General features: G+C 40.6%; 1 protein-coding gene across 1 annotated transcript in view; it reads right to left on the bottom strand.

Annotated features, from left to right (window-relative positions):
- PPP1R2 (protein phosphatase 1, regulatory (inhibitor) subunit 2) overlaps window positions 1–16052 on the bottom strand; it is a 29732-nt gene extending 13680 nt beyond the window's left edge. The window contains exons 1-2 of the mRNA XM_006869415.1: window positions 15868–16052; window positions 1585–1692 (exon numbers count right to left, since the gene is read on the bottom strand). Coding sequence (XP_006869477.1) covers window positions 1585–1692; window positions 15868–15989 — 230 coding nt within the window. The 5' untranslated portion in view covers window positions 15990–16052. The remainder of the gene's footprint in view (window positions 1–1584; window positions 1693–15867) is intronic.
- Window positions 16053–16311: the final 259 nt, after the last annotated feature.

Here is a 16311-nt window from a genome sequence, read left to right as displayed (position 1 = left end):
TGAAGGTCGAGACAGATTATTTCTGCAGACATAAGATTAGGTTACAATAATAAAATTACATCTCAAACACCAAATTTAGGACATAAAAAAAAGCTAGTTCGCTTTCCAATCTATCCCATCAAATGAAAAACTTACTCCTCACTTCACTGCAAAAATGGACATCCCTAGTTCTCAAGCAGAACTCAGTCATATATTAAAAAACAGAAACAAAAACTGTGGATGTGGAACTTCTCTGGGAAACAAGTAATTGCAATGGCTTAGATAATGCTCTCCCCACTAACCTCCAATGGAAGTTAAAGCAAATTCATTTACGTTATTGGATCTAATTAAGCAGAACAGGGTAAATAAACATAATTTGCAAATTAGTCTATAGAAAATACTAGGTTATAAAACTTATAGATGTACTGTGTGTGTCTGTCTATAAAATCAACAGTGATTTTCTGTATGGCGTGCTATATCTCTATAGGATAAGCACTGTACTGTGAAGGACAAGGTTGGTGATTTGAGCCCACTAGTTGCTCCTCAAGAGAAAGATGAGGCTTTCTGCTCCTGCAAAGATTTACAGCCTGGGAAACCCTATACAGGGTCACTATGAGTTGGAAACTCAATGGCACCTAACAACCACAACAAAAGTGTGAGGTTTTTGGGATAATATAGCATGATCTTTATATAAAAGCATCTTTTGTTAAAAAGATAAAATTCCTTAAAAAAGAAAGGGAGAAAAAAAAAAAAAAAGAGCCACCAAAGGAACTAGTAAAATCAAGTCCTGAATTGGTAAAAGTTGAGCACATATTTGGGCAAACATTTGAATCTATAGCTTTATTAACTTAGAGACCAAATAAATTTCCAGCAACTCTCAGAAGAATGACGAGGTACAATAAGGAAAACAAAGCAGTATTCAAATGATCTACCATTCATATTTTTAAAAAAATATCAAGTCCAAAGATACTGGTTAAAGCTATTTTTTTTTTTAATTCTTTAAGTAATGACCACTTGCCTTTCACTCAGTATGTTAACAAAGAGTTATCACCTATGCTGCTAACTTTTTCTGCAACCAGACTGTGTAAGCCTCTGGTTTCTACTTTGGAAACAAGCCTACACCTCATCTTCCTTTCTAGAAAAGGATTATTTTAAGGAAGGCAAAACTAAGTCATTAGCAGGTAGGTACCAGTGGTGGTGGTGGTGATATGCCATGGAGTCGGTTCCAACTCATAGCAACTCTGTAGAGGGTTTCCGAGGCTGCAAACCTTTACAGGCGTAGAAAGCCTCATCTTTCTCCCGAGAAATGGCTGGTAGTTTCGAACTACTGACCTTGAGGTTAGCAGCCTGATACGTTACCACTAAGCTACCAGAGCTCCTTATCAGTGAAGTGAAACAAATAAACATTTACAATTATCGTGTATAATTCCATAATTTTAAGGTCACATATTACTCATAAAATTACACGCAAAATTATTTATTACTTATTAACTAGTGCTCCAGTAACAAATATGAAATCAAACAAATTCAAATCAGCTGTATCCAAAACTGAAATCAAATGCAAAATGAAAACAAGTTTAAAAAAAAAAATCATCATAACATTACCTGTGGTAAGGAGTGCTAGGTTCATCTATTTTCATTAAACCATAATCTTTGTCTGCTGGATGATATGTCGCCAGGATATTCATTTCATCCCACTTCTGGGATTTTTTACTGAAATTAAGAGAAAAAAAAAATGTCCCCAGGTGCAATACACACCAAAAATCTACACATCCAAAATTCACAAAAATCCAAATTACCCATTTCAACTTCTACTTGACTGATAAAACAGTCAGTATATGTTATTATGTATACCTTCTTGGAATAGAAACCAATTTAAGGTAAAAGCAACAAGGAAATACAATAAACTGCTGGTAAATATTTTATAAAAAAAAACATATTTAGAATTTATACTAGGCATTCAAAACATTCTGGCATGCCTAGTCTCCATCTTGCCCTACAGAATTAATAACAGTAAAAATGGAAATTGTAACACTGCTTGATCTCAGTTGTTGTCATTGTTACATGCCATCGAGTCAATTCCAACTTACAGTGACCCTGTATAGGGTTTCTGAGTGGCCTGGTGAATTGGAATCACTGACCTTGCAGTTCAACCCGACCTTGTGTGGCCCAGTGCATTATCCCACAGTGCCACACTAGGACTCAGTAGTTAAGGATTTTTAGTTTGATTAAAACAACAAAATCAAGAATATTTCTCTGGCCTAATTTCTTTAGGATTATTTATATCAAAAGAATCAGAATATAAGGCTTCAGGTAAAGTCTCATTTAATTCAGATCCTACTAAATAAAATTATAGTCCAGCTTTTTATAAGCTATGAAGAGCCAAAACCCACAATTATCTAAATTATAATATATAGACATGAAACAGTGATAGTGACCACTTACCTTTGAGATTAACAAAACAAACAAAAGCATAGGTTTTGTGCCTTTATGTACTTGAAAATAAAACTGCTTTAAAAAAAAAAAAAAAAAACAGATTTACACAGATTCTGTCTTTAGTCCAAATTGGTTGATTTTATGTAAGTGTTTCCAATTTTTCTTAAATATACCAATACTCAGATCCTAAAATAGCCTCGAAGAACAACAAATTTAGTTTTTAAAGTCATATTCCCTTCTTCATGTACTCAAAATGATTTGATGAGTCACCTTACAAATTGCATGTGCTCACTCATGGCAGCTAAATGTGACTTTATGTTCTCTTGATTTCTAACCCGATGGACCCACAGTGTCCTTATTTCAAACTAGGTGCTTTTGGATATAATTTCTTTTCGAGCCTTAACCGTTTGTTTTCTCAAGAGGCAAAGGCAGAAGGTTGGTCCTGACAGATATTCTACAAGTGACAAGAAAACAACTCTCACTTTACCCCCTTACCTGTATGTAAGTGTGGTGCTGTAGGATAAGCACTGGACTTCTAACCACAAGGTTGGTAGTTCAAGCAAACCAGCTGTTCCTAGGAAACCCTTACAGGGTTGCTATGAGTTGGAACTGATTCTTAACAGCACTTAATAATAGTAACAAATGTCTCTTTACTAAGAAAGTCAACATTGGAAAAGCTTATGGTAGCGGTGGTGGTGATGTGCCACCAAGTTGGTTCCAACTCACAGCGATCCTGTATAGGCTTTCGGAGGCTATAAATCTTTGTTGTTGTTAGGTGCCATGGAGTCAGAGACCGTGTGCACAACAGAAAGAAACACTGCCCGGTTTGGCATCATTCTCACAATTTTTACACTTAAGCACACTGCTGTTGCCACTGTGCAAATCCATTTCATTGTCCTTTGTTTCTCAACTCTCACATGCACATGAAACTACTGAAAATACCAAGGTTTGGGTCATAGCACTTTAGTCCTGAAGCTGACATCTTTGCTCTTGAACACTTTAAGGAGGTCTTGTGAAACAGATTTGTCTAATGCAACACATCATTTGATTTCCTGACTGCTGCTTCCATGAGTGTTGATTGTGGATCCAAGCAAAATGAAGTCTTTGACAACTTCAATCTTTTCTCCACTTATCATGGTGTTATTGGCCCAATTGTGCAGATTTTTATGTTCTCTATACTGAGGTGCAACCCATATTGAATGCTGTGGTCTTTGATACTTATCAGTAAATATTTGAAGTCTTCTTCGCTTTCAGCAAGCAAGGTTGCATCATCTGCATACCACAGGTTGTAGTGTAGTTAGTCTTTCTCCAATCCTGATGCCATGCTCATCTTCATATATTCCATCTTCTCAGATTATTTGCTCAGTTTACAGATTGACTAAATATGGTGAAAGAATACAGACCTGGTGCACACTTTTCCTGATCTTACACCATTCAGTATCCTCTTGTTCTGTGTGAACAACTGCTTCTTGGTTTACGTACAGGTTCCTCATAAACATAATCAAGTGCTCTGGAATTACCCAATCTTCGCAATGTTATCCAGAGCTTGTCATGATCGATGCAGTTGAAAGCTTTGCATAGTCAATAAAGCATAAGTAAACATCTTTGTGGTATTCTCTCCTTTCAGACAAGATCCATCTGATGTCAGCAATGATATCCCTAGTTCCACATTCTTTTCTGAACCTGACTTGAGATTCTGGCCCTTCCTAGTTGATGTCCTATTGCAGCGGTTTTTGAATTATCTTTATAGTAGAAAGCCTTATCTTTCTCTGTACAGCAGCTGGTAGATTGAAACTACTGAACTTGCATTGCAGTTAGCAGCCCAACTCATAACCTACTATGCTACCATGGCTCCTCATAAAAGCTTCTAAGAAACTAAAAATTTAAGTGTATGGGACATTACCTTTAAGCATAGAAACTAGATTTTCTTTGTTTTTAATTAACTGACCTTCTATTCACTCAGCATGGAATTCATCTGGATATCTACTCAACTCACCAGATATTTCAATTAACCAAATTAAAATGCTACCAGTACATAAGAAAAGTACTTAAATGAACTAGACTGGGTTTAATAAACTTTGTTTTACAATATTGATTTCTCCAGGTAAAAATGTGTTCCATACAAGCGGTCTTTCAAAAAGTTTCTGGAGAAAATGGAGTGAAAAGGTGATAAAAAAAATATAAACTTTTGTTTCTCAACACAAGCTCCACTATGGTTAAAAAACTGTTATAAAGGATGACATCAGCCCTTTATTTAGTCCATCCCTAAAGAACTGAGGGCCCTGGGACTTTAATTGTGTCAATGCAGTCTTTTTGACATTGTCAACTGAAGGAAAATGGGTACTCTTTAATTTTTTTTTTAAGATTAGGAAATAAAAAGAAGCCAAATCAGGACTGTAAGGTAGCGGTCTGATGATTCCCCATTGAAACTGGAAAACTTGCCCTAGGTTTGAAGAGAGAAATGAGCAGGAGCATGGTTATGGTGGAAAGGACTCTCAGGTGAAGCTTTCTTGAATGTTTTCCTGCTACAGCTTTGACGACGTAAAGTCAACAAGCAAAATGCATTGAGGTTCCTAAACAACCATTGCCATGATCTTTGCTCTTGCCTGGTCTACTTTTGCTTTGACTGGACAACTTGTGAATCTCAGCAGTTATTTGTTTGACTAGGTTTAGTCTTCAGGATGGTACTGGTAAACCCATATTCCCCTCCTGTTACAGTTTTTCAAGAAATGCTTCAGGATCTTGATCCCATTTATTTAAAATTTCCATCGAAAGCTCTGCTCTTGTAAGTAGCTGATCTGGGTGCAACAGTTTTGCTCCCATTGAGCAGAAAGTCGGGTTTCTATTAGGAAGAGATTGCAATTGGAAAGGGCAGGTACAGGACTATAGTCGCAGGGGATACCATTGTCAACTGGAATAAAATAGTCCACAAGGACAATGCTCTACATCCTACTTTGGTGAGTAGTAGCTAGGGTCTTAAAAATCTCATGAGCAACAATCTAAGATGTAATTATTGATCTGGAGGAAAGAGTGATGAAAGTTGAAGACACATGGAAACAATTAGTCCAATGGCCTAATGTACCATGTGATATCACTCTCTCCAATTCTGAGACCAGAAGAACTAGATGGTAGCCGGCTATCACTGCTAACTACTCTGATAGGAATTACATTACAAGGCCCTGGATAGAGTGGAAGAAAAATGTGGAACAAAACTCAAAATCATAAAAAAGACAAGGCTTACTGGTGAGAGTCAATCTGTATGCTGAGCAAGTAATAGGAGAAGTTGGAGTATATGAAGAAGTGTGTGGCATCACGATTGAAGAAAGGCTCATTAACAACCTGTGATATGCTTGCTGAAAGTGAAGGGGACTTAAAATATTTACTGATGAAGAATTAAAGACCACAGCCTTCAACATGAATTGTACTTCAATGTAAAGAAAACAAAAATCCTCACCACCGGACCAATAAATAACATCATGATAAATGGAGAAAAAATTGAAGTTGTCAAAGACTTCATTTTATTTGGGTCCACAATCAACAGCAGTCAAGAAATCAAATGATTACAGTAGGCAAATCTGCTGAACAAAATCTCTTTAAAGTGTTCAAGATGAAAGATATCAGCTTTGAGGACTAAGGTACATCACAAGCAAGTCACAGTAGTTTCAATCACCTAATATGCATATGAGAGTTGGACAATGCATAAGGCAGACTGTAGAATTGATGCATTTGAGTGAAAGTGTTGGAGAAAAATATTGGAAGTACCATGAACTGCCAAAACAACCACATCTATGCTGGTAGAAGCACAGCCAGAATGTTCTTTAGAAGCCAGGAATGCAAGACATGGTCTCTTATACTTTGGACATACTGTCAGGAGGGACCAGTCCCTGGAGAAGGACATCAAGCTTGGTAAATTGGGAGGGTCAGAGGGAAAAAAAAGAATCCCAATGAGAGGGACTGGCACAGAGGCAGAAGCAATGGGCTCAAGAATAACAACTGTGAGAATGATGCAGCAGGACTGACTGGGCAGTGTTTCATTCTGTCGTGCACAGTTATCATTACGGGTCAGAATCAACTCGATGGCACCTAAGAAAAGCTAGTCAGATGGAGACTCGTGGATCCCTGAGACTATGGCCCTTAGTCACCTACTTCAGGTTGGGACTGAACTCGCATGATGTTCCTCCTGATACTATGTTTGTAATATGAGAGACGAAGTCTGGCTGTCTTGGCTTCTAACGAGCATTCTGGTTGTCCTTCTTCCGACACAGATAGGTTTATAAAAGTGGCTAAGAAGCCCTGGCAATGTAATGGATTATGAGCTGGGCTGCTAATCTCAAGGTCAATAGTTCGAATCTACCAGTTGCTCTGAAGGAGAAAGATGAGGTTTCCTTCTTCCATAAAGATTTACAGCCTCAGAAACCCTCTATAGGTTTATTATGAATTGGAGCAAAATTGGTGGCATACCACCACTACCAGAAGGGACTGGGTATTTGTTTGTATGTGTGTTCCAGTTTAACAGGTGTGTTGTTATTAACTGCCACTGCGTCACGCCCATGTTCTGCATTAGATTGTTGTGATCCAAAGGGTTTTCACAGGTCACCAGGCCTTTCTTCCTCTCTTAGCTTGGAAGTTCTGATGAAACCTGTATGGAACCTGTTCAGTATGATAGCATTACACATGCATCCACTGAAGGCAGGTTGTGGCAACACTTACGGAGCACTGGCCTGGAAGTGAGCCAATCTCCTATATTTGTTGTTGTTAAGTGCTGTTGAAGTCAGTTCCAACCCATAGTGACCCTGTATAGAGTTTCCAAGGAGCGACTGGTGAGCTTGAACCACTGACCTTGCAGTTCAAACGGCTTTGCAGTCTGATGCATTAACCCACAGTGCCACACCAGGTCTCCTCCCTGTATTTGTGTGGAGATATTCAGAGAAGGTCAGAAAGTTCAAGATGACTTTGGGATTCAAACTCGTTTATTCTTTGGATTTTGATACCCTAGAACTAACGTTAACTCTACCAAAACTTTGTTGTTGTTGTTAAGTGCCATCCAGTCTGTTCTGACTCAAAGCAACCCTGCGTAGGGTTTCCGAGAAGCAGCTGGTGAGCTTGATCCGCCAACCTTGCAGTCCAAAACTTTAGAGACATCAATTTCCATATCTAGTGTCTTCTATGGTTTGTTCTGCTTCACTATTTTCTATCTAAGAATCCCTGGCATGCTTTGGAATCTGTTTTCAGACCCTTATTTAAATTATTTCTACAAGGTATTATTTTTCTTGAATCAAATTAATTGTAAGGATTTCTTTTTCTGTTAGTATATTCAGAAAGCGGAATGAGGCTTTGAATCTCTCAAGCTTTTCATTCTTTTGAGAGAGGAAAGTAAGTTAAAATGGATAAACAGACTGGAAAAAATTGGGGTTATATACAGTGTGGTTATATAAATGTAAAGAAGTCAATCAAATTTATGAGAAGTCTTCTAATAGACGAGGGATGTAGACATCTACTCACACAAAGAAAGTAAAATAACAGGCATTTTTAATGTATTTTAGGTAATGAGCAAAGAAATACGAAATAACTTTTTAGTACCATTTTGTGCTTGCTGAGTGGTTGGGCTACTAACTGCAAGGTCAGCAGTTCAAATTCACTAGCTGCTCCAAGGTAAAAAGAGGAAGCTTTCTGCTCCTATAAAGGTGTTCAACCTCAAAACACTATGCAGGGTCCCTATGTGTTGGAATCAACTTGTTGGTATACCACCACCACCACCACCATAGACAGATTGGGAGGGTGAACATGCCTGCTGGTTTCAGTGTCCCTTCCCCCTTGTGGTGGTTATGTGCCATGGAGTCAGTTCCAACTCATAAGCGACCCTGCACAGGGTTTCCGAGGCTGTAGAGCTTGCCGCGAGCAGAAAGCCTCGTCTTTCTCCCGCAGAACAGCTGGTAGTTTCAAATTGCTGACCTAGCGGTTTGCAGCCCGATTCATAACCACTACAGTACTGGGGTGATTGTTTTTCCTACAGCCTAAAAATGGTCCTGAAATGGTGGTCACTTCTCACTTTAGCTTTTCTAGCTCATATGATGTCATTTCAGACCAACTACACAATTTCTTCTGCTTGGTCAAGCCTGGAGTGGAAGGCAGGATTTTGCTACAAAGTGATATCCTTTAATTGCATATTGTCAGAAATGCTTCTTTATTTCTTTACATGCAGATTAAAATTACCTAGGTAGGTAGAGCGCAAAACTTTGAAGTGTGACACTATTACTGAGCAATTAAAGTGAGACTTAACAGCAATTAAAGCAATAGCAAGAAGCAAGCAAAAAAATCATTTTTAGAAGATAAAAACTTCACTTTATTAAATATGGTTTTAACTACATTTCACATCTTTTTACAGACAGAAAATGATATAGAGCATAATTAAATCTTAAGAATTATATTAAAAGAAATGAACTCAAGCACAATTTTCCTGTACTGCCTAAGACTACTTACTATAGGATTTGAATGGAAAAGTTTAGTGGATGCCAAAGGAGATTGTATGCAACCAACCAGTGGGATGTGGGAAATACTACATTTCTATAGTTATTTCTGGTGTGGCACTGTAAAATCAGCACTGGACTGGGAACCACAAGGTTGGCAATTCAAACCCACCAGCTCATACAAGGCTGTTAGAGTCAGAATTCATATTAACAACAAAGATATTTCTGTGAGAATAAAACTAACATCTGGTTGTTGTGTTGATAAGTGCCATCAAGTTGGTTCTGACCCAAATTTACCTTGTATAGGGTTTCTGAGGAGCAGCTGGTGAGCTTGAACTGCCAACCTTGCAGTTCAAACTGACTTAATGAGGTATAAAACACTACATTTATTAGCTCATTTAATACTTAAACTAAGGCACAGATAAAATCTAAGAGGTCTTCAAATGGAAAAATTTAATTATCTTTCCATTTCAGTTTCTCATGAACTTTTTGAAGCACCCTTGTATATGACTCATCAAAGTCACAGAGCTTTGAGGGGCAATAAGATATGAACCTAGACAATCTGACTTCAGCACTAAGCTAGAGTGCTTCTTACAAGGTAAGTTTTAGGACTATTTAATATCAGCTTTTCAATTCTAAATGTTTATTTTTATATCTCTGAAAATAAGCTATGTCTTTTAAAACTGGATAGCATCTCATAATCATAACTGGCAGTATTTTAAACTTTATTGGTGATATTTAAAATCATGGTTCATCTTAGAAATAATGGTATCTTGTTTTACAAAATGTACACATACTCACTAAATCTGTTCAATGAGACCTCCACAAACTGCTGACTATATTCAAGGTATCTTGAAGAGTGGGTATTCCATAATCCTATGATGTAGACAGTGTAGTAGCTTTCAAACAACAGCCATGTGATACATAATATCCATTCAGACAAGGTTGAGCCAGATATAAAAACATCTGTGGCTCCGTAAATTTCCTCCCCCCCCCACCCCCCCCCAGAAACCAGAAGGGATTTACTGGGAACACTGGACGTGTAGAGTTGGGCGGGGCTGTGTGTGTGAGTGCATGGACAAGCAAGCAGTAGTTCTTCTCTCTGGAGCCTTAACACAGGCTGGTGTCCTTCCATGGCCCTGCTCAGCTTCCCTGCCTGTGCCCCCAAATGGGTCCTTCTGGAGCTGGATGAGCTTCAAATTCTGGCAGAAGGCCATACCTCAGGTGCTACAGGTACTCCTCACCATGTGGGTCTGCAGGTGCCAGAAGAAGTGTGAGTGGCTGTGGAAAGACTTGCAGCATCTGTGACACTTACAGGTTTCATCACCTGTGTGGATGCGCTGGTGCTCAATGAGCATGGAGCTCCAGGTGAAAGCCTTGCCACACTGGCTGAAGACATAAGGCTTCAGGCCCATGTGTAGCAATGGTGCTGCACCAGGTTGGAGTTCTGGCTGAAGGCCTGTTGCACTTGCTGCACTTGTAGAGCTTCTCTCCCTTTCTGGATACGCAGGTTCTGCATGAAGTGTGAGCTGTGGCTGAAGGCCTTGTCACACTGGCCATATTCATTCTCACCTGTGTAGATGTGGTGGTGCTGGATGAAGCCTGGACTAGCTGCAGAAACACGTCTCACCAGTGGCGGGCATAGGGCTTCTTGTCCTTATGGATGCGCTGGTGCTTCATTAGCAGTGAAGCTCTTGGGGCAGGTAACATAGCGGTGAGGGTTCTTGCCCTTCACATCACTCCGTCAGTTTTTGAAGCCTACATCCAGGCCGCAAGCAGCTGCCCAGCTTGGTAACTTGGGGCCATGGCTGGTTCCTGGGACTCCCTGTGACAGGATTACCAGACTCCAGGTACCTTTCTACATGCAGGGTCCATAACTTCAGGTGGTTGGCTTATGGGCCACTCCAAACTGGCTTCTAGCCCAAAGCTGTCCCCACATGTGGGTCTCTGGGGACAGGCCCTCAACAGGCCCACCTCTGCCTCAGGAATGTCTGGCTGGGGAGATGGTGGAGATTTTTCAGGCTCATATTCAGCATCAGGCCAGGAGGTATCTTCCCATCTTGACTTCCTGAACATCTTGTGGATTTAAGTCCAACAGCTTCTCCAAATCCTCCTCTGGCTATGGCTGGGAGAGTACGCTCAGGGTTTAAGGAGTGACACATTAACAAATTGTGGGACAGGAGAAGACTCCTGATTGTCCCCTAGGGCAGCCACCTTCACCAAAGCTTCTTGAAGATGTGCACAGCTGGGATCCCCATCCATGATGTCTAAGTGGAGGTGGGGGTCAAGGTGGAAGCCCCTTCAGCAGACAGAGCAGCTGAACGCAGGCTCCAGCACTACCAAGTCAGTAGCAAATGCTTCTCCAACTCTTCTTTCCAGCTGGGAGTGCTGTGCCCCTAGAGAAGCTACTGTCATGGAGAGTGCAGTTGCAGAGAGCAGCTGCCACCCAAGCTCAGGACCACGGCTCCACACAAGCCATGTGAGCTCAGACCATATTATATTAGATAAAAACCACTGCAATATTTTGCTCCACTGTGCCTGGGGTCATCATGAGTTGGGGGCAGACTTGATGGCAGCTAACAACCTAAAACACTGGAGCCTATCGTGTTTTAATTAAACTAACCCTAAGAAATATAGACAAATGAAACCTGAAGAAACTACCCACTACATATAATATCAATACAAGTACAATTACAACAATAAAACAGCACTGAGCATCTGATAAAAAGCAAACAAATCAATGCTAGTTTGATCTGTTCTGACAAGAAATGGCTAAGAAAGGAAATAATCAAAAATGGCTTTATATGAACCTCACTTTGGAGTCCTGGTGTGGCACTGTGGGTTAATGCACGGGACTGAAAGTCAGTTTGAACAAGGTTGGCGGTTCAAGCTCACCAGTCACTCCTTGGAAACCCCATACAGGGTTGCTGAGTTAGAATTGACTCAGTGGCACTCAGCAAAAACCACAGCTAATGAACCTCACTTTATAAGTGTGTATGTCCCTTGAGATACAATCTAAAAAACAGTGGCATATTTATATAAAATATAAACAGACATCATGTGAGGTATGTGTAAAATATTTTTTCTTACTTAAAAAATAAGGAGGACAAAAAGCTGGACAATCCCACTACAATATGAAGAAGAATGCAGCATCAGGATTGGATGGAGATCAACAACCTGCAACTATACAGATGATACAACCTTGCTTACTAAAAGCAACGAGGATCCAAAGCACTTACTGATGAAGCCCAAAGACTACAACTTCCAGTATGGATTACACCTCAACATAAAAACAAAAATACTCACAACTTAAATGCTAAGCAACATCACCATAAACAGAGAGAAGATGGAAACTGCCAAGTATTTCATTTTACTTGGATCTACAATCAACACTCGTGGAAGCTGAGTCAAGAAATCAAAACAGCATATTGCATTGGGCAAATCTGCAAAAGACCTCTTCAGAGTGTTAAAAAACCAAGATGTCACCTTGTCCTAAAGCCACTGTATTATCATATGCATAGGAAAGCTGGATAATAAATAGGAAGACTGAAGAAAAATTGATGCACTGAATTATGGTGTTGGTGGAGAATACGGAATATACCATGGGCTGTCAGAAGAACAAACAAATGTCTTAGAAGAAGCACAACAGAATGGTCATTAGAAGCAAGAATGGTGAGACTTCATCTCAGATACTTTCATGTTATCAGGAGGGACCAATCTGTGGAGGACAACATTCTTACTAGAGGGGCAGCAAAACAAAAGAGGAAGACCCTCAACGAGATGGACTGACACAGTGACTGCAACAATGAACTCAAACAGCAATGATTGTGACAATAGTGCAGAACCAGGCAGTGTTTTTTCTGTGGTACACAAGGTCGCTATGAGTGGAACCGACTCAACAGCATCTAGCAACTAAAAGGATCACAATCAAGTTTAGAGGCCACTGAATAGATAACTTCTGGCCTTAAAAAAAAAAAAAAAAAATCCCTTGATAACATGTCTTTGTTAAATAACATCCCTCCACAATTGTGGAGGTGCACAAAAAGAAAACCATCATGGCATCTTACATGATAAAGGCATCAATAAAAACAATTTTAGTAATCTAGTCATTTTCCCTTTACCATGAGACTCTTCTTTCTTATACTCTGTTCCAAAAATTCAAGTTAGAACAATATTAGACTAATTTTAAGGAGATTGTAATTATAAGAGCTATTATTTTCCTATCATTTTTATATGAAAGAGGGAAAATATGGGTTGCAATTAAAATTAAATATTAGAAAAAGTCTCAAAGGTTTTCAACTATACTTTTATTGTTTCTGTTCCAAGAAGTTCTCATAAAGTTACTAATGTTTGGGTGAGCTATGACATAAATAATAATGTACATTGTATTACATTTTCTTTGCTTTACAATCAAATAACACACATGATGAAAAAGCCTACCTCCTTTTATGTCTTGAAACCAAACACCGCGAGCATACATGAATGAGGGCTTGGTAGCTCTCTTTGAAGTTACCAATTCAATACTATAATTCTCTGACAAGTCAATCAAAGTTGCCTACATTGCAAAAGGCCCCTTTTAACGTGAATGTGCCTTGCCAGCAGCTTCTACAGAAAGAGCAGCCCGATATGGGTGAGTCACATCTGGTAAGGTGGCTCTTGAGGCAAAAGACCCAGTCACTTACAGAGAGGGCCCAATTCACAGTGGGGCCATGAAAAGTTACAGCAGGTCAATGCTGAAAATAAGCAGAAGTTAAGGAAGCAGAGAAAGAGGAAAAGAATAAATCACTTAGTGGTAGTTGATGTTAAGTGCCGTCAAGTGGGTTCTGACTTACAGTGACCCTGTATAGGGTTTCCAAGGAGCATCTGGTGGGTTTGAACTGCTGACCTTGTGGTTCGCAGTCCTGTGCTGATCCTACAGTGCCACACCAGGAGTCAAATCACTTGGTGGTGGTGGTGTTATTAGCTCACACTGGAGAGTAGAGTTACATAACATAAAAGTCAGTGCAAATCATATTCCTGTTGCAGTGTTTTTAAATTATCTTGGTTTTCTTGCTAAAGAATGCTGCGGTGAGATTTTTTTTTTAATCCTATGACCTACAATTCTATCCCACTTGAAACAGCTTGCTCCAAATAGAGGTAGAAAATTACATCAATCCTTTCCAACTCAAAAAGGTTATGATTCTAAGCTGTGATCCTACTTAATGTTTGCTTCAAGGTTACACAAATCCCCACAAACTTACTACCAACAGGATGTAGTTTCCTTCATGGTCATAACTTAGATCCTAGTTCCAACATTTTAAGATTTCATGAGCATCTCATTTTAGCTTCAGGACTTAAAAAATTTTGACGGTAACTTTTCTTAAGTTGCCTCATTTCCAAAGTGCTTGTTGTTAGGTGCTATCTACCTGGGCCAGCACCATTCTCCCAGCCATTGCTATATTTGAGCCTACTGTTGCAGCCACCATGTCCATTCATCTTGAGGGTCTTCCTCTTTTTCGTTGACCATCTACTTGATCAAGCATGATGTCCTTCTCCAGGGATTGGCCCCTCCTGATAACATGCCCAAAGTGAGTTAAATCTCACCATTCTCAATTCTCGTACCTCTTCCAAGGCACATTTGTTCATTCTTCTGGCAGTTCAAGGTATAGTCAATTTTTTGGTGTGTGCCAATACCATCATTGAAGTGCATTATTCTGGAATGCAGAGTCCACATATTTATAGTCTATATGAGCTCTGCACTCTGCATTAATCCAAGCCCCCTTGGACTTCTAACTTAGTGATGTTATTTTATATTATATATCCAATCCCAAACCAAAGCCGTAGCTGCTGAGTAGACTGTAATCCACAGTGACCTTACAGGACAGAGGAGAACTGCCTCATAGGGTTTCCAAGGTCATAAACCTTTGTGGAAGCAGACGGCCTCCTCTTTCTACACTGAGCTTTCAGTTAGCAGCCCACTGTGCCACCAAGACTCCCTGTATATTGTTCTGCAGCATTTTCTTCATTAAGCATTGCACCTTGGAAATCTTTCCCTGTGTGTGCATAAAAACACTTAACCTCATTTGGAAGAAAAGGCTGGCATATTGTTCCATTATATACAAACGTAACACTATGAATATTTCACCAGTCCTTTCTAACAGGCGTTGGATTGCTTCCAGATATTTACTATACACACAATGCTTTGGTTCAACATCATTTTACATGTGTGCCTGTGACTAAGGCATGAGCAGCAAAAATGATACTGGATCATTTTAAGTTATTCCCGTCTGAACTGCTCTGAGCTTAAATACGGTTTTTAGGAGGAACAAAGCTTAGAAAGCACCCAAAACTCACACTTGCAGGAGCAAAAATAATGAGCACTAAATAGCTTTCTGTTAAATACTGAGCTCGGACATTTCCGGTTGCTCTCAGTACAGTGATAATGACAAGCCAGGACCTACGAGATGAGTGTGACACAATTATTTTGATAATGTTCACGTCAAAAGGAAATGACTGTGGAAGTGGGGCAATTAGAAACATGAGGAAATGGTCTCTTTCTTTGAAGAGTCTCATTAGCTTGTCTCCAGATCTGAAAGGAATCCCAACCCAAGAAAATACACTTTGATGACTGAAGAATCTTAAAATCGCTAGGACAAGAGGTTAAGAAAGAAAAGCTTAACAGGTGAGCCTTTGAAACTTCGATTTGATTCCTTAACGTTTATCAACTCCTGAAAGTCCAAAAATCACGATGTTTGCGTGAAAAACGAACCCATAACCTATGCATTTCTGTTTAAGAAAAAACCACGACAAACGTCATCGCTCCTGCCTTCTTCCTTCGAATCCGCACCACCAGGCAGGCCTGGCGGGCGAAGCGGTACCCTCGGCCGCATTCACTCAGGCCCGCCGCCGGCACCCGGAGTCGGTAACGGCGGCCCGCCCGGGTCCCCAGGGAGCGTTTTGTCCAGGCCCGCCCGGGCGACGAGGCGCCGTCCCGCCCGGTTCTCACCTGAGCTCTTCATCAACATTCCCGCTGGGCTGTTCGGCTGAGGCCACCACAGTGGAAGCCGCAGAACCCTTGTTCTTCAAGATCCCTTTGATGGGCCGGTGCGAGGCCGTCGAGGCCGCCATAGTCCGTCGTTCCGGCTGCCTACTCAGAGTCGCTGTTTCGTTCGGAGTCCGGGAAGGAGAGGTCCGGACGCGAGTAGACACCCACCAGGCAGCCGCGGAGCCCGCTCGGGGCTGAAGCGGCCACACCTATTGTTGTGGGGACCGCTACCGGCGTCTTTATCACGATACAATAAAAAGACGCCACAGCCGACGCCGTGCGGCCGGCAGCCCTTCGCACGCCCTTCACCGCCGGTACTTTAACCGCGGCTCGCAAAGAGAGGTCCGCGTACAGTCTCAACGCCAGTGCAAAGCCGTCACAGAAGCTTCGCAGGCCCGCCCTCTC

This window comes from Chrysochloris asiatica, unplaced genomic scaffold, assembly GCF_000296735.1.
Source record: "Chrysochloris asiatica unplaced genomic scaffold, ChrAsi1.0 scaffold00130, whole genome shotgun sequence".
In the NCBI taxonomy this organism is placed as follows: Eukaryota; Metazoa; Chordata; class Mammalia; order Afrosoricida; family Chrysochloridae; genus Chrysochloris; species Chrysochloris asiatica.
Note: the sequence above shows the minus strand (reverse complement) of the source record. Positions and strands in the feature narration are given on the sequence as shown.